The 22,667-nt window shown below is 39.0% G+C and overlaps 1 protein-coding gene across 14 annotated transcripts in view; it reads left to right on the top strand.

Moving 5' to 3' along the window:
* Nucleotides 1-12: 12 nt before the first annotated feature.
* REPS1 (RALBP1 associated Eps domain containing 1) overlaps nt 13-22,667 on the top strand; it is a 72,346-nt gene continuing 49,691 nt past the window's right edge. For 12 of the 14 annotated variants that reach the window (XM_026070076.1, XM_026070074.1, XM_026070075.1 and 9 more), the window contains exons 1-2: nt 13-246; nt 18,975-19,098. In XM_026070076.1, coding sequence (XP_025925861.1) covers nt 94-246; nt 18,975-19,098 — 277 coding nt within the window. In that variant the 5' untranslated portion in view covers nt 13-93. The remainder of the gene's footprint in view (nt 247-18,974; nt 19,099-22,667) is intronic. The other 2 variants (XM_026070078.1, XM_026070073.1) reach the window with 1 other exon arrangement.

Genomic DNA, 22,667 nt, shown 5'->3' with positions numbered 1-22,667 from the left:
GGCTGGGCGCGGTCTCCCCTGCCCCCGCCTGCCGGGCCGCCGCCGTTGGATGCGGGGCGGCGGCGGCAGCGCTGCGCGGTGCCGGGGTGTAAGATGGAGGGCCTGACGCTGAGCGAGGCGGAGCAGCGCTACTACTGCGACCTCTTCTCCTACTGCGACACCGAGAGCACCAAGAAGGTGGCGTCCAGCGGGCGGGTCCTGGAGCTCTTCCGCGCCGCGCAGCTGCCGAACGACGTGGTCATGCAGGTAGCCGCAGCGGCCCTTCCCCGCGGGACGGCCGCCCTCCCGGCGGGCCTGGGCACCGCCCCGCCGTTGCAGCCCGCGGGGAGACGGCCTTGTCCGGGGCTGCCGCCCCTCCCGTGCGTTCGGCTCGGCCCTGGCTGCTCTCGCGTCCTTCCACGGCCGGGAGCCCTTTGGCTGGGGTTGCCCCGCCGGAGGTAACGAGCCGGGGCGGGGAGGTCGGACCGGACCCGCTGGGCGACGCGGGGGCTATTGTCCGGCCGGGGGCGAGCCGGGAGCCGGCCAGCTGAGCCCGGGCGGGAGGGCAGGGCTGAGCCTTTCTGCCAGAGGGGGGAGGGAGGGGGGTCCGCGCGTGGCTGTGCAGAGCGTGCTCGTAGCAGGGCTGGTGCCTATGTATATGTGGGGCGTCTAACTGCAAGACTGGGAAAGGTCCGCTGATAAACTCCAGTGGCCTTGTCCAGCAACTGGTAGGAAAGTGTCTTGTTTGCTCCATGTTGGTAAAGTCTACGCAAAGCATGAGGCCCCCAATGTGCTTTTGGGATGTGGGGAAGGTTCGTCCTACAATTTGTTGAAGAACAGTACAGAAGAAAACCTGGGTTTGTATTTTTGGATACAGCTGAAGCTGATCCACTTTGCTTATGTCATGTGGTCCTTTTTGGGCATCTGTTTTCAGCTGGTATTAACTTACCTGTGGTCATCAAAATATTTTCTAACAATAAAAAATGCAGTGTTAAGATTGAGTTAGGCCCATATTTGCAATATGTATATGAAGAGTTTTAGCACTACTTTTCTTGACCAGGTAACACACAAAAGCTGTAACTGTTACAGAGCTACCAGTGCGGAAAAGGGAAAGTCTACTCTGATGTGCCTCATGTAATTATTTGAGGAAATTATTCATAGGGAGCCATACTTAATCAATAGCTATTTGTAATAATTGTTGCTTTTGCGGTTCCCCCTGTCAGTTTTCATGCCTTAAACTTTGTCGTATTTTGAAGTCCTCTGAAAAATGCTGTGGGTAAAACTGCATCTAAAAGCCGTTCTGCATATAATGCAGTTTTATGCTCTTTCTAGATAAGCATTTTAATAAAGCGTTAGCTAGAGCTATAGTACACACATTTCAGCTTTCTGCAGTTTAGTACCAGATTTCAGGAGAATATTTATGCTTAACAAGGGTTATTGATAATGTCTTCTGGGCCCATAAAAACAACTGGATTGGTTAAAGGAGTTTAAGATGTCCTCAGTCATGTATTCCAGCTCAGTAAAAGAAGGTGATAGTTGTCAGGGGGTGGGATTTTTTTTGTTTGTTTTTTAAAGAAAGGCTAAAAGAAATGTTTGTTACTAGTAAAACTAATCTGACTTGCTAGACTGTGCTTAATGTTAAGAGAGTCTTCATGTTCAGTATTATGAATGAAGTTCCTTAAGGCCACCCACTGTTTCTTTTTGTGTATGGCCAGTCCATTTSAGAAGACTTATCCCAGAAAGCAAATGTTTACCTGTTTGGTGTATTTAAAAATATCTTTTCCATAAAACCTGTCTGGATCACTGTGTAGATAAAATAGGCTAGTGCTAGAGATTTTATTCTATGCAGAGGTTTAGTGCAAGAGCAGAAAGACTTGGTGTTGTGGATACAAGTGCCACAGACTGTATTTCTATCTGTTGCAGAGAAGGTAAAATATTTTCTTGCAAAGTAGAGCAAATCTGAAGGAAAGAGAAACTACTTGGGCATCATTCCATGGGTTCTAAATAAACTGTTAATTCAAGAAGCAGATCTGGCTTATCGCTCTAGTGATCTCAAGGAAAACCTTGCAGTTAAAACAGCAAACAAGATGTTAGATTGCATGAGGAATGAGACTGTAAATAATACAAAGAAAGTCAAAATGCCCTTAGCAGTTGTTTGACCCATTTCAAATGCCTTGTGCAATCAATATTGGTCACCTGTGAAGTACCTGGTATTTGTGAGGGAGAGGACCAGTTGCCCAATTCTCCCCCCTGACMCCCCCCAATAACTATCCAGTTGTGCTCTCTTATCTGTTCCTCTGAAGCTCCTGGTATTTCTAAGAGAAAGGAACTTGATTCAGTTACCCAATTCTTATATTTTCTTGAAATACAAGTGTAGTACTAGTCATGTGAGTGCTGACTACCTTTGTAGGTGCAAAATTGCTGCTATTCAAGCTCACAGGGACTGGGTAGTCCTGAGGAACTACCTGTAAGCTTTTCTCTTCAGCAATACAGATCTGTAGATACCTTTGAATAATTCAGAATTGATGCTGCTGAAAATGAAAATGCATGACTTGATTGCCCTTTTAGGCACATAAATTGTTTTGTTTGCAAACCTGTTGTTTTGGGACTGGATAGGTCTACAGCCTTTCCTGCAAGTAGTTATGTTTGTGTGAGATTTCTGTCCTGCAACAGAAAATTTAGTACATGTGGCTAATTTTCTTAATCATTCTCATTTCTTCCTCTAAGGAATGCTATCAGCTGTGCATTAAATGGGAATAAATGAACATAACAACTGAAAAAGTTTAGGTTGCTGTACACAAATCCTATGCTGACAAAGCAGTAAAAATCTGGAAATGAAAAGCTAAACAGCCATATAATATACATCCGCAAAAGGATGCCCTTATCATTGCCTCAGCAATAATGCCACAAACTGTTACAACCTTAAATGCACATGTGAGGCTTTCATTAACCTGTATTTCTGCCTATTTGTGCACATCCTTGAAATTAGCATTGAGGTAAAAGATTTGCATAGAATAGTGAATGAAAGTATGTGTGTTGGGGTAACAAGTCCAGCTGCTTCACAACAGCTGTGAGTTTTTAAATCGCTCTCAGGGTGCGGTTTCACTTTGCAACTAAACCAATTAATGGTGAGCTATTACTGAAGGAGGTGGTTCAATCTTCCCCCAGCCATATGGTCCTGCTGCTGCTTTCCCTTGCAGAGGCACCAGTACTGTCTGATACTGGTGTGTGCTGGTTCCAGGGGCTACGCAGGCAGAAAATGAATCACAGTCTTTTTTGATTTTTTTAACTCTGTATCGGATAATTGTGGGGCTGAATGAATATCAGTGCTGGCACAAACAAGGAGGCAGAAAAACAGTTTGCTRATGCTGGAGAAGAGGAGAACCATCCTCTTTAATAGCAACTGGATGTATCAGTTGTGACCTAGCATGGATTTCATAATAGCTTAAACCACTCAAAGTTGGAGCTGCCATGTTTTCATCGCTTCTCTTATGCTGGCACTGGCATGCATTTGAACAGACAGTGAGATGGTTCAGGGAGCTTGTACAGCCAGAAGTTAGGTTTTTTTTTGTCAAGTTACTTTTCAGCTGGCTTAGCTCCCTGAGCTCATGGCTCAGTTGCATGTGCATTAGTGTTGGCACAAGAGGAGGGAGGCAGGACTGAGAAGCAGGAATGGTGGGGGCATGATGGGATTGCAGCAGCCCTGTTCTATGTGGCTGTGGTAGAAGTACCACCATTTTGCATTGTTATCTGACAGGAAAAAAATTCTGGTTGGTCTAGGAACATGTTAGTACAGGAGTAATCCTTCTCTGGACATTATAGAGATCCAGTGCAGTAGTAGTTGTTTTCTGGAGATGATACCAGTTTGTTCCGTGCAAAATTAAGGGATTGAATATACTGACTTTGTGATACTTTTTTAGTCTAATCACAGACTTAAGATGCTGTGTAAGTGCTTATCTTTACACGGCTATTATTGAAACTCCAAATATTAGATTTCCATTTTCTGAATTTAAAGTTAAAACAGAAGAATTTTAGCTGCCAAAAATGTGTGGAGACTCATTGTATACTGTAGAAGGATTGTGTGAATTTCTTCTCTATTCATAACTTGAGTGAATTGACAACTGTTAACACATCAATTTTCTTCATTTTGATTGCAACCAAATATGGAATAGTGAAAGGAAAGTTTTCCTAGCAAGAAAACTGATGCATAATTTCATTTAGTTTTAGTAAATGAGACTGTGATTTAAAGTGTCTGTGGAATAAAGCTAGTGTCAACTACTGTTAATAAAATGATTACATATAAATTTTCTGAATAAAAGAGCAWTGAGCTAAAAAAGTATAGGAATCCAAGAACTATTGATAAATTAATACATAAAGCATTAGTTAGCTAAAATCTGTAGTTTCTGTTAGCCAGTAATATGACACAATAGGTGTGATGCTGAGAACCTCACATTCATACTGTGTATACATTTCAGAAAATTTGCTTTGAACTAGTTCTAGCCTGGTCCTGTAGACTGAATAGCAGAATGAATTCATTAGGCTGTACTCCTAAAGTGCATCTTCTAGTTTCGCTTCATACAAAAGAAATCTATTTGCATGCTCTGAGGTAGTTCCACAATATGAACCAGAGCAGAGGGGGTGATCAGGAAACTTGCTTCAAAAGCACGTTTCTGGTATGAACTGCTAATGTAGGCATGCTCTTAAAGTCAGTTCTTGATGCCTCTATTCTGATGCTGAAATTATTTGTAAAAGCTGCAATCAGCCAAAAAAAATGTATGGTGAAATTCATTTATGCATGGGATTAGTAATAATAGCTGTCCCATTTTTCAGATATGATGTTCTGAGAGATGAAAATATTTGTGTCAAAGACTCGAATACTCTATTTGTAGAATTCTTGTTAATGTGATTTAATCACAGAAAATTTTATGAACTTGCACTGATTTCTTTATTAATCCTAGAAACTTCACAAGAGGAGGATAAAATCAATTGCGCATATGATACTCATCTGAAATTAATGTGTCAAAACATCTTGCTTTACAATATAGCATTACTGTAAAGCAAGAAATATGTAAGTATTTGCATGTACTTGCTCTAAAACTAAGGAATTGTCATCTTCAGTGTTGGCATTGTGCACCAGTTACCTGACTTCTAATTTAGTATTAGAAAGTCTTTGACATGACAGATGAGTTGTACAATTATGCTAAATTTCTCCAATTACAAATATGCTTGCATTAGCCCATTAAAAACATAATGTAAAACCTATTTGAGTCTGTATTTTGGTAGGGAGTTTCAAGCCTTTTTTCATTTCTAAGGGTCTTTATGTCAGACAGATCAGCTTTGATTGTTCTTTTGCCATGGATACAAGAAATTACTGCTGCTACTTGTCTACTTCAACCCTCTGTGAGAAGTTGCTGCCTTCACAGCAAAAGTTGTAAGAAAGTGTGCATCTGTGATGCAGGTTGCTCATCATAAAGTCCAGGCTCATACTGTAAATCCCCATTCATCAGCTACAATTTCTGTACTGTGCAGAAAAATGGCTAAGGTTCAGGCATGTGTTCCCTTCTGTTGTTCTTGGGTAGATAATTTTGGCAGATGTGGGGAGCAGAGAACAGGGAATGGTAACTTCCTGAGCTGCCAGAGCTCATCTGTTAGCCTGTAGTGTTCTTTGTGTAGTGTTTTTTAGTGCTGTAGTTTAAGTGATAGCCTTCCAAATCTCTGTATTATTCATTGAATACGAAAGAATGTTGCTTGTGATTTCTTTTAGTTATCAGATGATTTTTTTATAATCATTGTTTTGTCTCTTTTTGCTGGTAGTAGCTGTGATAGATTACACCTAATTTGAATTTAATAGATACTTGAATTATAAGCCATAGGGAGAACATGGCAAAACAGAATAGTAGGTTCTCAATTTAAAATTTTAATTTCTTTGTTAGAGACTGGATGTACAGAGAAAGGGGGCTAAGAAAATAAAAATTCCTTCATAGTGACTTTATTGCTGCAATTAATGTTTCAGTTTTTCCTACACAAAGACTACCTGCTTATCAAATCACTAGAATTCACTAAATGCCAACTGCAAATAGAAGTTGAGCTAAAGCATGCTTAGGATTACCTGCGTGGTGGGGACATGCAGAAGAGTCAACCCAGTTCTGATTAATATCTTTTAAGAGCTGGTGGGGTAAGAAGTTAGAATTCCTTATACACTACAAGTACCATACTTTCCTTTCAACTGTTTGAATCTGGACTATTTTAAAAAATGTATACCACTTTCAAATCTACCCTTCCCCCACCACCACCCCCCAAAAAAGTATGCTGTGTAAAAAGCTTTGCTTTCCTAATGATGACCTTTACTTGATCTGCACAGAAGCCCAATTTTTTTTTAATCACTTAATTGTATTCAAATCCTAGTTTGAACCAAAACCACCCATATATTTGGGGTATATATTTTTTATTTTTAAGCTTACAGCTTTTCTGCATGCCATTTAAAAATAAAATTAGTTTAGATTTCTTCTGAGGGATATTAATAACAGTTTATTATTAAGGTATTCTTCCAGTATGGAAATGTATAATTACATTTAGTATTTTAATTAGTTTGAGTAATGTCATATCTCAGCAGCATTTAGTCAGAGAATAATCACATTGTTTTTCTTAAAGCAAAGGCAGGAAGTTAATGGCAAAACTTTAGTGCTCTAGATAAGGCCTATTAGACTTGTATTTGTGTTTAGCTGATTTCTCAATGTAATTGTTTTTGAGCCTTTGAAATTGACCCAGAATTCCTACTGTAGAGTGTTTTATATGATTAGTAATTCCTTCATAATTGCTGATGCCAACACAGAGTGCGACTATTTTCTAGTATCATGTCTCAGCTTTGTTTGAAAAGTTTTTTTTTTTAATGTGCCATCAAAGGATTAACACCCATTATAACGTGGTTGGATAGAATTGTAAAATCTTTTCAGAAATACCAGAGTCCTTTGTGTCAAATGCAGCTGCTGTGTAATCGTTAGGTGTAATCGTTAGGTGTACAAAATTATGTATTGTAAACTTGATTTTTTCCTCCCTGTAAAAGTGATTTTTTTATTAGTTGTTTTGAGCACTTCCCTAGCCATCTATGAAAAATTGCGAACGTATCTTCATCTTTGTTTAATTATCAATAAATATTACTGCAGATGCTGTGGAATTGCAAGATTTTGCTGCCAGTCCTCATGACTTTTCAGCTATACTTGATAGCTTTCAAAGTATTAGTCCTTACAGACAGGTTTCATACCTAACAAAAAGGTCAAAAATATATATTAAGTTAGGCCTTTCTTGTAGAAATCCTAGACTTTAAAGAGTTCTTCTACTCTTTGCTTAAATGAATTTGAAGTCATAAGTGGGTATGGAGGTATATATGTGTGTGTGTGAATGAGTATGTTCTAACAGTGAATACTCCTGCACTGTAGCATCAAATTTAATATTTTTCCTGCAAAATTTCTTCTCGTGAGTATGGAGATAGATATAGCTGCTGTATTGACTGTCAGATTTTATTCTGGCTAGAGTTCTAGTAATGATTACTGCTAGGAGGATATATTTCCCATTTGTTCTTTTTGCTTTACCATTTCTTTAGACCGTAGGGATATTATTAAAGAGCAGTGTTTTTCTTTCAGTTGAGCAATAACTCACTCCATCACTGTTTACATTTGTGACTTTCATGTTTTCCAACTGTGGTTGGTGTTTACAGACTTGGATTGCTCCCTGCCACTAGTTGTACAAAAAAATCCATTAAAACTTAAACTTATCTGTCTCTGTATAGGTACTGCGTTTTGGTAGGTTAAAGGACTTGGAAAAGATGACACCTGATCTTAATTTTTGAAAGTATTGACTTCTGAAGTCTAAAATGCTCTGGAATTGTTAACAGAACAATTAGCAGACCCAGTTTCAAGTACATCCCTTTCAACTTCAGTAATTCCAGAAAAAGGTAACCAGGACTGAGCTATAGAAGATCTAGCATTAGATGGTAAGTTGCTCCTTCTTCAGAATATTAGTAATGRATTTTGTAGAAACCTGTTCTTACTACAATAGTTTATACAACTTGTATTTTTCTGAATTGAAATGTCTTAAATCATTTAAGACCTAGTGTTAGTAGCTCTATTCCAAGTCCTTCTTAAATATAGCCATGTAAATATGCAGTTTTTAAAGTCTGAACAAGACTTAATCTAAGTTCTTATAGACATATTGTTAAGACTTGTAGATCTTACTGGGAAAAGGAAAGCAGCGCAAAGCTAAGTCACTGATTGACACTACCTGATCAGATTGACACTCAGAGGAAACTAAATTTAAGTAGGAGAGCAGCATAAGATGGTGGACATAGTAACTTCAGGTAAAGTTGTATGGAAGTGCTCAGGAATATCAAGGCCGGATCTGAGCAGTCATATTTGGTTAGACCTCAGCATGACCGCTGTTTATGGGATCAGTGAAAGCCTTAATCTACCTTGTATGTTAGCAAAAAAAGCCAGATGCTTGTGTTCATACTTTAAGGCTTTTCTGTCTGTGTGTTCTGCCATAGTGATGAAAGAAGACTTTTAGTGAAAATATTAAAATCTAAAAAGTAAGGAAATGTTAACTAGGGGCAAATATCAATTAGCTGCTTGGAATATCAATTTCCTTCAGTTTCCAGTGGAGTGTTATAACTGCGTAGAATGGCTGAAAGAAATTGAAATGTCAATATACATGCTCCTTCTGTTCAGTGTTTAGCATGTAAGACATTTTGCAGGAAAAATATTCAACTTAATGTTGCAGGGCAGGAGTATTCATAGTTAGAACATCCATGTGACCTCCCATGAAGCAGCTTGCTTGACTCATTATTGGATTAATAATTTGAAACACTAAATATATTATACTGTAAAATACCTCAATGCCTGCAGAAGTTAGATGCTTTCTAACTACTTATGTGGATACTTTGGCTGCTACTTTCTGTTCCATAAAAATGGTCACTGAATGTCACACAATCATTTGTGGGAGTCTCAAATTGGCACAGACCGGCTCACACCTTGAGAGTTGGTGCTAAAGTGTGTTTCCTCCTCTTGTATTGCTTGACCTCATTATGGTCAAACATTGCTACTCCCAGTGGCCGCACTAGGAGAAAGGAGACAGCCTTGTTTTGAGGGGAATCCTTAGCAGCATGATATATCAGTGCATCTTCCCCTTCAGCTCTGTCAGAGTGACATTCATGTTAAGATGAATACGCAGTAGCATCCTTACAGTACTTTCTTACAGTACTTTGCAGGGTTTCTGAATGTTAATGTTCATGTTTGTCTTCCCCCTTTATCTTTTTAGCTGGGTTTGATGTTGAGTCTTGCAGCTTTTTACTTGAAGGACCTGTGCTGTCTTCTGTATCTTAACTCCAACCAGATCATCATCTTAACATGAATGGGGCACGTAATCAGTTTGTTTTCCTGCTCTTCATGTGAGAGGTTGTGGATGATCTGTCCTCTTTCTAAGCCAGGAATACCCCATGCTGACACGGACAATGGAAATCTTAAGAATTGTCTTAAGCAGATAGTTGGTTCCTTGTGATTCCTCACGTAGGCTGAAGAAGCCAAAGTCTGTCTCAGCTTACTGAACATTCATGTGGCTTATCCATGGTCGGTTTTCCAGCAGTGAAATGTTGCTGAAATCCTGCCCAGTTGGTTTAACAGGCATCCACTTCATGCTGGCCCTCTGCAAAATGATGAGGTTGCCCCTGCCAGGCACTATGAGAGAAATGCCATGTGCACCTTTCTCATTACTGTGTTGCAAATATCTAGAAATACATGGTTTTAGTTTGAGAGATGAAAAGGTGTGTCATGGGTAAGAAGGCTTTATTCAGCATCCCTCCAGTTCTGCTGCTGTTCATCTTGCATGAATTTAGATGTCTGCCATTACTGAATCTGTCCCCAGTAATTGTAAGGAGGGGTTTTTTTGGTGAGAGTTGAAATACTTTTTGTGGGATTGTAAGTATTCTTGAGGTGACATCCTATTCAGTTGCCTCAGTTGTGCCACTTCTGCCACTGTTGAATGAAAAGCACAGGACTTTCTTGAGTCTGTAGCTTTACTAGAAGTTTAGAGCCAAGTGAACAAAGCATTGCCACCAACCACATGCTCCCATGCATGTCTTGTAGCTGCTGAGTTGCTCATTGGTTGTACAGTAAACTGATTCAGTTGAATAAAACTGCAGATAACTAAGCAAGGAGAAAGGTGAATAAGGCTTTGCTGGCTTACTGAGTGGAATTATACTGAGTGTTCAGATAGGTGAGCAGCAGTTAGTGCTCAGGAACACTTATCTTATGACATGGATGATTCCCTAAAACAGATTAAGACTCACTACGTTAGTTCTTGTTAGTAGTAGGAAGGTGTCTACTAGATGACATACTTCAAGTGGACCATGTTTCCAGTGTAGTGCACTCACCTCCCCCTTGTGATCTTTTGATTCTTGAAGCTAGGCTTTGTATTTTTAGTGGGGCTTCTAAATCACTAACTTCTGTATATGCCAAAATCGGTTTTCATAGCTCAACTTAAAAAGGTACCAAAGGTAAATAACTAAGATATATGAGAAAGATGGATTTAGAAATGAAGGCTCTAAAACATAACTGGTCTAAACCAGTCTTTCATCTACCTACAGTAGGTGAAAATTCTGTTAAACTTTTAATGTAGTACTGTTGGGTTTTAAAGCATTCACTTGTTGAGATATGTATTAATTTTATGCATCTGTCACAAATCAGTTTCAGTTTTTCAGTGCTCTTTGTCTACTGCTTTTATATTAACAGAGTGAAAGCAGGACTCCAAACCTTCCAAGTTTCCTTCTAGAACCACCTCACTTTCCGCATCTCCCTTCCTTATTCAGGGGTTGGACACCCTTCTAAACCAAATTCCAAAGTACAGGGACAGAACCATTCCTCTGAGACTTAAAAATGTTGGGTCATTCTTTGACCAACTAATTAACTTCTGTTCTTCTGATGTAATGAATTCTGTAATTTCATTTGATTAGAACATGTATAGTTGAACCTGAAATGACCTGTGGCATAGGAAAGTTTAGCTCTAAGTATTTATATAGAATTAATTGTCAAAGGTCACCTGTAGGTTTTTTTTTCTATTGATATTTTAGTAGTCTACTTCCACTGTGGATAGCATTCTCATTAATAATTGCTGCATATTGGATACAAAAATAACTATGCTTTTCATTTTAAATTGTGAATCAAAATCAATCTGTGGTCATAGTTATATTTTTATTAAATAACCTAAAACTGAATATAGACTATTCTTTTAATTTTTTTTGCCTTTTTATTTGAAGAAGGGTCTTAGCTTGTTTTTGAATGTATTGCTTGCTTTTCATTAAAAAGCTACTGTTAATATGCATAGCAGAAATGGAAAATCATTTGATAAATGTTGAACAGCACCTATATTCGTTTAGTCTGGTTTAATTCAACTTAAATTAAGTCTTTATCAGATATTGTACAACTAAGGTGTACACTTGTCTTTGCAACTCTGGGGTATGTTTTATATATCATTCCTGATAATCATTCTGTTTAAGCATTAAAAAAAAACTTTTTTTACTGATCAAAGACTGGAACAGGTTGCCCAGACAGGTTGTAGAGTCTCCATTCTTGGAAGTATTTAAAACCTGACTGGACATGGTCCTGAGCAACCTGCTCCAACCTATCCTGCCTTGAGCAGGGAAGCTGGACTAGATGGTCTCTAGAGGTCCCTTCCAAACTCTGCTATTCTATGATTCTGTGTAGGGTTTCTTTGTGTTTATAACTTAGACAAAACCTCACACTAGCAATACAAAATGAAGTTTCATGCAAAGTCACAGTAGGACTACTAAAACACCTCAAATTAAGAATGCTTATAAAAACAGGACCAAAATTTTTATTCTAAATTCCAGTTTGGCTTCTCTCTCTCTCTTAATATCCAGTATATATGTGTGTGTGTATATATATATTTATATGTTTTTATATATGTATATATAAATATACATATTTTTAGTGGATAGCAGACTTGTGTTAATATCTTAGTTCAGATGCAGTGATACAGAAGCTTCTCCAGTGAGCTTATTCACTCTCTTCCCTCTTCCCCACTACATGTGTTGCCACTGCCAGCCTTCAAAAGTTGCCTCAAAGTCTTGCCTCTTACCTCCCTCTTTTATGGAAAAGTTTGTGCTTTAATAACTCACTTCAAGCATATGAATGAAAAATCTTTATTATGTAGGTGGCACATGTGCCTATATGTTGCTTCCTTTATTGTTTTACCACTGAAGAAGTCTCTGTGCATAAATACTGTTGTTCCTTTGCATGCATAGTGTTCACAGGTCATAGGCTTGATCTGCTTTGTGGAAGAGTCTGTGGGGAGTGATATTCTGGTAGTCTTTCCAAGAGAGGTTTAAGTTCTGAAAAATGCATTTCACTACGCTTCATGGAAAAAATGTGATTTGTTCCACTTCACCTGGAGTCTTAAGGCTCTTAGGTCTTTTAGATCTTTGGTTCACAAACCTTCCCAAGTTCAAGAACCTCTTATCTGAAACCTGCAAGAGTTCTAGAAGGTGTATTTTGATGTCAAAATACCACTTCCTGCATGTCTGCTCTGCACCRGGTCCTAATATTGTTGATGCTGCTGTTCCTTCTTTGCAGTATGGTGACTTTAGTATGCAATTTAGTATTCTACAGTTTTTGCACTGATCTTTGCGTCAACAGCAAGCAGTTCTGGAGCTGTCACCTCGATTTGCTTAATTGCAGTAGTGTGACCTGAAGATGTTCACAGCTAAGGAGATGCAAACAGCTGTGAAGGATTGCCTCTTGAAGATAACACTACATTCCTTAACAAGTTTGAAGAAATTCCTTATCCTCTCTAATCCTAGGAAGATGAAGGTTGTAAGTGTAAAACAAATCTCAGAGAAGCGATCCCAATTTTTTATCCTGTCTGTATAGCTTATTGCCTGTAGAACATTTAAATCCTCCTTTAAGGAGATTATAGATAGGCTGTTTGGGGTATGTTCAAACATGCTGTCAGTTCACAAAGGAGGCTCCACTAGATCTTTGCATTTAACGATTTTACTCATCCTTCAGTCATCTTTCTAATAATATTATATGCTGCTTTTGAAATAGAGAATTCGTTTAACTAACTATGGGTGGATTTGACAACTACTTGTTGACAGCATAAGGGCATCCTTTGTGATTAGTTGTTTTTCTGTATCCATAGCTTTTTTCTTTTCTTGATACTTAAATCTAGCGTTTTTTCTTCATTTATCTTTCCTTTGAATCTGTGCTTGTCACTCTTTTATCATACTTATCTGCCACAGTAGCCTAATTATTAATCCAGTATTTAACAAGCTACTTATTAGCTCCAAAAATGACAATTTTTAACTTGGCACTGACTTTGAAATTGCCCAAAGCCATTACTGTCTGGTGATTGCATAGGTTCCAAACACCAGTGTCACTGCTTCCTGTCTTAAAGAGTTTTTCCAGAGTCTGCTCAGCTATTCATCTGTCAATGTTAGACCACTGGATCTACAAGCTTTTCCTGTTTTTTGTGTAGTCGAGTACATGGATATTCATCGGTCTTCCAGGAAACGGTGCTTTAAAGAAAGTCATTGGTCTTGCCATCATCCTGATTTTGACTGTTAGCTGTCTGTTGTTGAATCTCCAATGCTTTAATTCTGGCACTTATGAGTCATTACTTTCAACTTTAGTTTGGATGTAGGCAATTTCTTTCAGATGTTGATGCCTCAAAGTTTATCCTTTGAGTTGTCACCCGTCAATTTAGACTGTCACTTGTTTTCTCATGGCATGGTCTTTGCAGTCCAGCTATCCACAGATGTTTTGAACTATTTTCTTTTAATTAATGAACTTAAGAAAAATGCCGTGCTATCCCCTGACTTCTGTTCCAGACATGCTGCAGAAATAGTATAGCAGGGAAAGCCTATCAATGCAGGCGATGTAGGATGACATAGGAAGTGTAAGGCAGACATAACAAAGTAATTTAATGAGGCTAGCTTCTGTTTAGAAGCATTTGAGTGCTGTGCACAGTCCTAGGCCTGCTGGTCTTTTGGGGGCTCCTTTGGAACAAAGTGTTTGTCAGCATCCCACTCCTTCCTGTACCAGGTTTGACAACAGGTTATTTATTTTGATGGGGTTCTGGAATTATGGCATGTGGTAAGGAAACATGCAAACAGCTTTTTTTGAGCCATATGTAGCTCAACTGTAGTTAATGAACCCATCAGTTTGTCTGTGCATAGTTACTAAAGTGTCTTTCCTGTGTCAACAGTGCTGAGGCATGCAGGCTAACTTCTCATGGACTTCATTGTTCAGATGCTACTGTGTGAAAGTGCAGCTGACTTTTTTTCAACAGGAACATGTCTGAAAGCAATAAGTGTGAGCTTCTCTGCTCTTCATAACTGCCTCCAAAGAGAGCTGGGAAATCACAGCTTTTTCTAAACACAGTAATAGTCCATCCCAGTAGTCAGGAAAATGAGAAGACATACCAAGCTTAGCTTTGCTAAATGGGGAAGTTATGACTGATCTCTTTGAGGGGTGGGGAGAGAAATTAGTGCCAGTGAATGCAGGTGAGGCTGAGATTTTCAGTGCCGCCTTTGCATTGATCTTCACAGATGAGGTCTCCTGGGCCTTTGTGCCTGGAGACAGGATTGAAGGAGGAGAGAAAATAGCAGCAGTACAAGAAGACTGAGTCATGGATCTCCTGAGAAATAGTGACCTGTGCAAGTGCATGAGACCAGATGGGATGCACCTGAGGGTGCTGAATGAGCAGGCTAATGTCGTTGCGAGGCTGCCCTTTCTTATCTTTGGCTGGTTGTGGAGATCAGGGGAGGTCCTCAGTGACTGGAGAAAGGCATGTTGCAGCAATTTTTAGAAAGGGCAAGAAGGATGATTCAGGGAACTACGGGCTGGTGAGTCTCATTTTGGTCTGGGAAAATCCTAGAGTAAGTCTACTTGGAAGCCATTTCTGGGCACATCAAGGAGAAGGTAGTGCTTAAGATTAGCAAGCACGGATTTAGCAAGGGTGCTTATCAACCAGATTGCCTTCTGTGATGGAATGACTAGACCTGTGGTTGAGGGGAGAAGAGCAGTAGATGTCGTCTACCTTGACTTTAGCCAAGGCTTTCAACATAGTGTCCCACATCATTCTGTGGGATCTCATTTGGGATATTATAATCTAGATGGAACTGCTTGACTGGTAAAGARCTGGCTAGATCATTGAACTCAGAGCCTGACTTTGGACCTGTCCTTTTTAATGTCGTCTGGGTGGCCTGGAAGAAGCAGGAATGCACCCTCATCAAGTTGGCAGGCACCCAAAGTGGGGAGTGCAGTCAATACGTTTGAGTACACAACTGCCATTCAGAGGGACCTAGGCAGGCTAGAGGAATGGGCCAACAGAAGCCTAATGAAATTCCACAGAGAAAAATGCAAAGTCTTGCATCTGGGAGGGACTAACTATCTGGAGCAGCATAGGCTGGTGGCTGACTGGCTGGGTAGCAGCTTTGCAGAAAAGGACCTGGTGGTCTTGGTGGACAGTTGGCTGAATAATATGAATCAACAGCATGCTTTGTCAGTGATGAAAGCTAACAGCATATTGGGCTGTGTTCAAAAGAGTGTCACCAGTAGATCAAGGGAAGTGATTGTTCCCTTTTACCTGGCACTCGTTAGATCATATTTGGAATACTGCGTCCAGTTTTGAGCTCCCCAGTATGAGAAGGATGTTGATAAACTGGAGCAAGTTCAGCAGAGGGCCACCACTGTGATCAGGGGCTGCAGTGCATGGCCTGTGAAGAGAGATAGAGGGAACTGGGCTTGTTTAGCCTGACTAAGAGAAGACTTTGGGGGGGGGACCTAATAGCAGCCTTCTAGAACCGAAGAGGAGGAGATTATTGAGAAGATGGAGTCAGGCTCTTTGCCAAGCTGCACAGTAGGGAAAAAGACAACAGTATGGTAGAAACTGGTATCATAATCCAGGAAAGATTGGTAGAAACTCAAAATATGAATTCATATGTAAGATAAATAAGTTTCTGAAGAGAATTACAGCACCAGACAGGTAACTAAACTGCCTTTAGACAGATATGTTACTGGAAAGTGATGCTAACAGAAGCAGGCAGGTCCCCTGTTTTAACAAAATCAGAGGAGTTTAAGAACTTTGCTAATGTTGACTGACCTTGTTATCAAAGGCTCATCGAGTTCGGAAGGGACCTTGAGAGGTCATCTAGTGCAACCTCCTGATCCAAGCAGGACCAGCACTTAATTCAGTCCAGGTCGCTCAGGGATTTAATCAGATAGGTCTTAAAAACCTCCAAGGACATAGATTCTGTTACCTCTCTGGGCAGCTTATTCCAGTGCTTTATCATCCTCATAGTGACACACACACACACCCTTGTTGGAACCTTTCCTGTTAAAATATATAACCATGGTCTCTCCCTACTGTGCAGCTTGATGAAGAGCCTGACTCCATCTTCATTTCAATAACCTCCTCCTCTTCGCTTCTGGAAGGCTGCTATTAGGTCCACCACCTCTCCCCCCTCCCCCAAGCCTTCTCTTAGGCTAAATGAGCCTAGTTGTTTTATTAAAATAAAACTAACCATATAAAAATCTGAATAAAGCCACATACACAGATTGTAGTCCTGTCTACAACAGTAGTATGCATAAAACGTTTCATAATAGACTGTGTGTATTATTAGGATTTTTGAAGCAACATTTTGCACCTATTTTGAGGCAAATTCAGCGTATAGTACCTAAAGTGGTGTTTAGCAGTACTCATTTTAAACCTCAAAAGAAATCATGAGGAAGAACAGAATCACAGAATGGTTGAGGTTGGAAGGTACCTCTGGAGATCATCTAGTCCAACCTCCCTGCTCAAGCAGGGTCACCTAGAGCACATTGCACAGGATTGCATCCAGGCGGGTTTTGAATATCTCCAGAGAAGGAGACTCCACAACCTCTCTGGGCAGCCTGTTCCAGTGGTCTGTCACCCTCACAGTGAAGAAGTTTTTCCTCATGTTCAGATAGAACTGTCTGTGTTTCAGTTTGTGCCCGTTGCCTCGCGTCCTGTCGCTGGGCACCACTGAAAAGAGTCTGGCTCCATCCTCTTGACACCCTCCCTTCAGATATTTGTAGACATTAATAAGATCTCCTCTCAGCCTTCTCTTCTCTAGGCTAAACAGGCCTAGCGCTCTCAGTCTTTCCTCATAAGAGAGATGCTCCAATCCCCTAATCATCTTAGTAGCCCTTCGCTGGACTTGCTCCAGTAGTGCCACATCCCTCTTGTACTGGGGAGCCCGGAACTGGACACARTGCTCCAGATGTGGCCTCAACAGGACTGAGTAGAGAGGGAGAATATGGAAAGGAAGTTTGTAAAGTTATTTAAGTTCATACTATTGGCAAACCCCTATACACTTTTATTCTTCCAGATTTTTTTATTCCTGATGACTCTGCTCTGATCTTTAGGAAACGACAAAATGTATATGAACTACTTAATGTATAGGGAGGACATGTGAATTTCAGTTCTCTGCTGCTGTCTACAAGCAAGGGAGAGCACATCTCCAAGTAGAATTTTATAGTTTTTTTTTAAATGACTTGATTTTGCAGTACAAAGAGGTATCTAGAGTACTTTTAAACATCAGCTGTATTGTATATGTGTAAGATACTGAAAATATGCAGCTTTATAAAAACAAGTTCATCTTTCGTGCTGTGCTGTTTTGTACATAAGAACACTTCAAAGGAAAAAACAATAGTGGAATAAGTTGCTGACAAGAGTGTTTTACTGCTGACCCAGGTCATTTAGATCAGCAGTAYCCAGCTTTCTGACCCCTAGAATGATTAAAATGTCTGAATTCAATCTGAAAATAATTAAAATGATTCTGTGTTGCCACAGCAAAATAATAGAGAAGCTAGGAGTGTTCTGAGCAACTGCTAATCCCCTCCCCACCTTGCTGTAGTGGCTCTGTCCTGTCTTGCGTTCTTTTTTTCCCCCCCCTAACTCGTTGCATCTTAGAAAAAGCAGGGTGAAGATTTCAGTAGATTTTCTCAAAATTCATAACAAAAAGTATTCTCTTTTCAGTTATACAGAACACTGGGAAAGAAAAGGGAACCTGATTCCCTGTGAACGTCACTGTTCTCTGTTACGTTTCTTAAATGAACTAGAGCATCTGTGAGAACCTGAAGTTCTGTATTCTCAGTCAGTCCTGAAATGCATGCGTATGTGTGGATACTTGCGTGTGTTCTGAATGAATGCTTTATAGGTTTGTTTTACAAGTTGATAGTTATGAGCTACAGCAAGCCTATGTCAGAGTAGGCTGCCAGGTACTGCTTGCAGTTGTCCAGGATTTTCACTTTTTATAAGTTCTAACCTCTCCATTGAAATTTCTTCTGGGAGAGCTATGGGGGCAGGAGCATTCCTCTAAACTGCTCAGTAACATGCTGTTCAAATTTGCCTGAGAATCATTTTAAAATCCTCATCTTTGTTTTTGGAGTACATCTAACATAATCAATAGAATACTAACAGTGATGAATACTCTTAAAGTATCATTGCTCTTCTGTAGCTGTAACTGGAGAAGCAAAGACATTATAGCGGCTAATCRACTAGTTCATAGAGACCTAGGATGTTTATTAGGTGGTTTCTTGTAAAAGAGTTGGAAATAGGAACATGATCCCAACAGCTAGTCTCTTTTGTTCCATCTCGCATCATATCTCTGTAGAACCTCTAAAGCCTAGGTGAAAGAAAAGATGGATAATTAGGAAAGCCTTAAGTTCTAGGCTTGCTACTTTTGCTGGTTATCAGGAATCCCATACTCTTTGACCCTTGTCACTAGTATTTAGAGATTGCATGTGAAGTTGTTATTGAAAGATTGCATAAAGAACATGAGCATTTCATGCAAGGCATGCTGATGTTAAATGTACTAAATTGCTTTTATATAGCAGTTAGTATTTTAACTTTCTTCATAGAAGTAACTTTTTCTTTGTTGCCTTTTTTTTTTTTTTTTGCAGATTATGGAGCTCTGTGGTGCAACAAGACTTGGCTATTTTGGAAGAAGTCAATTCTACATTGCTTTGAAACTTGTTGCTGTGGCTCAAACTGGTCTCCCTCTAAGAGTGGAAAGTTTAAATACAGGTGAATCAAAGAGTGGGGGGTAATTGAGTCAATAAGCAGAATTATTGTAGTTGGCTCAAAGATTCTGACAGAGCAAGCTTGTTAATTACTGGAGTCTTTTTTTATATAATACGTGTTCCTACCTTAAAAAAAAAAGATTGAAAATCATTTTAGAGAGAATATGAGGGTGTATATTCTTTCCATGCACTGAATGGGAGATGCCTTACTCTACTGAGAATGAGATAAGCAGTGTGCTCGTCATGGGAGCAAATGGGTAAATATGACTGACTAGTGCAGGTACAAGTTCATTTCCTGGATTGCCACGTGATAACTTGTTTTTGTGCTACATTCTGTAAATAGAAGTACTAAAAGGACTAATCTGGATTTGAAGGAAAAGATGAATGCAACATTTTCAAGGTTTTGTAGTTGCTGAATTTACTGAGCCTTGATTGCAGCAAATGAAAGGTTATCTTTTCCAGAGCTACCACATTCCTTTGTTTACACTTGGCTTAAGTATTCCTATTTGGGCTAAGAAGAGAGAAAATTGTAAGATTAATGTCTTAAGATTAGCATTTTTCTAGTGAAAAACCTGACTTGCAAAGGATCTTTCTGTAAATGGTCTATCATCAGCCAAAACAGCTGTCATCCTGCTTTTGAAAGATCATAGTGGAGATAGTGAAGTAGGAACAGAATAAAAACTTGCTCTAGGAGAAGGGTTCAGGACAGCCCAAAGAGCTTTGATTGGAGGCTCTGCTGTAGCCTACCGGGTTGCTGTTATATAAGTGGATCTGTATCCAGGTTGCTCTATGGAATGAAAAGAGATTTAGAAAGATCAAGTAGTGAGTTTTAAGCCATTGTAGTCATTTGCAACAAAGTATGCAATTCTAAGCTTAGCGGTATCTCTGGAGCACAGCTTTGCATCAGGGTGACTTCTCTGGTAGATTTTGTTTTTGGAATACATGTTATGATAGAATCTATATATGCTGGTAATTAAAAGAAAGATTAGGAGTCATTACATCTAAAGGATGTAGATTAAATGGAGTTGGTAAGCAGACTTTGTTAAAACCAAAATCTGATAGGCCTGAAGTATTTGACAAAGCTATTAAAGAGCAAGAAGTCATCATGTAGATTTTTAGTTATGTTTATGTTTACAGCTGTGCTTCTACAAACAATAGATGTTGCTTTCATGGTTTTTGCAGCTTTTTGGAAATATGTATGGTTTTATCCAGTGCTTTGCTAGTATTCAAGTTCCTTGCTCACAAGCCACCATATGATCATGAATTCTTTCCCTAGTTTTCCTGCTGGGTGTTCCCAAGATCTAAAGCTTCAGTGAGTTGTAGTGGAAGGTTCTAGAATTCAATAGTTGGAAAAGGGACCTTCAGCTCTTAATATCTGATAGAACTGAAACTTGATATAACAACAGTTATGGGATTGCTCATCAAACATCTGTTGAAGAAGGCAAGGACTAAAATCTTTGTATGTAGCTTTATTCAGATTTTTATATGGTTGGTTTTATTTTAATGTAAGATGCCTTAACTAGGAGGAGGCTTGCTAATTAAAAAAAAAAACTTGGCTGTAATATCAGAAGAAATTTGAAGGAAGGAATTGAAATGAAGGTACAAAATTAATTCCAAAATACAAAAAAAATGTTGTAAACTGAGCAAAGAGCCACTGGGACTTGTGTAATAGAATACATTTCCTTGGTTCATGACAATGCTAGGCATACTTTAATGGTTTCTAGACTTCTAGGAATAATTTTCTGTATTGGTTCCAAACTTACCAAATACAAGTATAATTGACAGAACATTTATTTTTACCCTAACTGTTTTTAGCTTTGGTTGTCTGTTGCCTTGGTATCAGTGGTTCCAGTCCTGTCGCTGAAGTTCCTGTTCCTAGGATGATTCAAGTGCTGTTGTAGCAGCTGCTAAACAGCTAAAATACGGCATGCTGAAGACCTATAAAATGATTCTGAGCTTGGATTACCTTCCTTTGTGAACTGGGGTTCAGCAGCCTGGCCAGCTGAGTTTTGCCCACAGTCTTATCTCCAAGAGATCTGGAAGAGGAACTGTTAGAACCATCCCAAAACTAAGCCACACTCTCTTGTCAGAGTAAAATATTTAACAAGAGTTAAAGCTTGTATTTTAGGACATCTATTTTTTCTCTCTGCAGTCTATGCATGTTTTTTATTCAGTGATTGTCTTGTTATTCATTCTTTTATCCTTAGTTTTTCTCTCCTCATTTTTCCTTGTTTCTTTTGCTTTTTGGTTCCCTATGTTTTTCTTCAGTAGATGGGAAGCTTTCTTTATGTGAATTGCTGAATAGAGGCTACAGTCAAATTTTAGATACTCGGTCCATCCAACACAAATCTCATCCAATTGATTCTTAGTTAACTAAACGCTTTTTTGATTACTCAAATGTAGTATACTAAAAATATTGGCTTTAGTTATGGTACTGCAGACCTCTAAATCTGTTGTTCCTTTGCTATCCTAGAAAATTTTCTTTCCAGGAAGCTAAAAACTTAGACACTAATGAGCAGGTATTAGTTGGTTCAGCCTGTTTCAGTGTAATATTTATTTTTCAAGTATGGAATACTTTTTTTGGTGGAAGAAAATGCTAGCAAGGAGGTGGGCATGAAAAGTACAGAGAGCTTTCTAATTAGTTTAAGTTTAAGATCTTAATTCCATTCATAGAGCTATCACAAGTATATTTGAAGAATTTCTGAATGGTAGCAAATGTTGCAGTGTTAAAAATGACTTTTTTTGCTTTTATGGGGAGAAGACAGAGATGGGGAGAGGTTAAAATGGCATAGTTCAACGTCTATGAAAAAATGTATACAGTACAGTGAAAATAAATCTATATTTATCCAGTCTTTTTTTTTTTCAAACAAGACAATGACTAGAATATTTTGTTTCTTACAAGCCCTATTTTGTGAGATAAAGTGCTAAATGTCTCATACCAAAGCCTCATGTTGGAACAATCAGTTGCATAGACTGCATAGATTTCCCCTGTGCTAGCTGCCTGTTCTAGTGCTTGTATTATGCCCTGTTCTGCAAGCATAAGAATTTCCACTTGTATGCAGTGAACTTTTTCACTTTTTTTGTGGCTAGTTCTAGTTCACTGTTCAGTCACATGAATGACTTCCATAGTACAGATGTGGAAATGAGCATCTAGGAATGAGGAAGGCATTGGGATTCCCACCTGATATGTAACCACAAACTTAGCAAGTAGACTGTGTCGTGTGCTTCTTCCCTGTGATGAAAACAATTTGGCACATTGAATTAAGTTAGAGAGGCTTAAATCAAGTTTGTTCTTACTGGAGTGTTTTTCTTCAATACAGGATACATAAAGGTCTGTATAGTTGTTGAGTATTATGGATTCAAATGAGACTCTTCAAATACAAATCAATTTAATGTTCAATTTTTATGCAATAAACTGTATGTAGTTTTGTCTAATATTTTAATAATATCGATAGTACCACTGACCAGTTTTTAATACCAAAATTAATAGATATACGGGAGTCAACATGAGAAATTAAACTTCAGCCATGCTTTTAAATTTCTTTTTGTGTTGGAAAAACAACTACAAGCAAG

Source organism: Apteryx rowi, unplaced genomic scaffold, assembly GCF_003343035.1.
Source record: "Apteryx rowi isolate R43461 unplaced genomic scaffold, aptRow1 scaffold_303, whole genome shotgun sequence".
Lineage (NCBI taxonomy): Eukaryota > Metazoa > Chordata > Aves > Apterygiformes > Apterygidae > Apteryx > Apteryx rowi.
The sequence above is the reverse complement of the archived record's forward strand: the minus strand, read 5'-3'. Positions and strand labels throughout refer to the sequence as shown.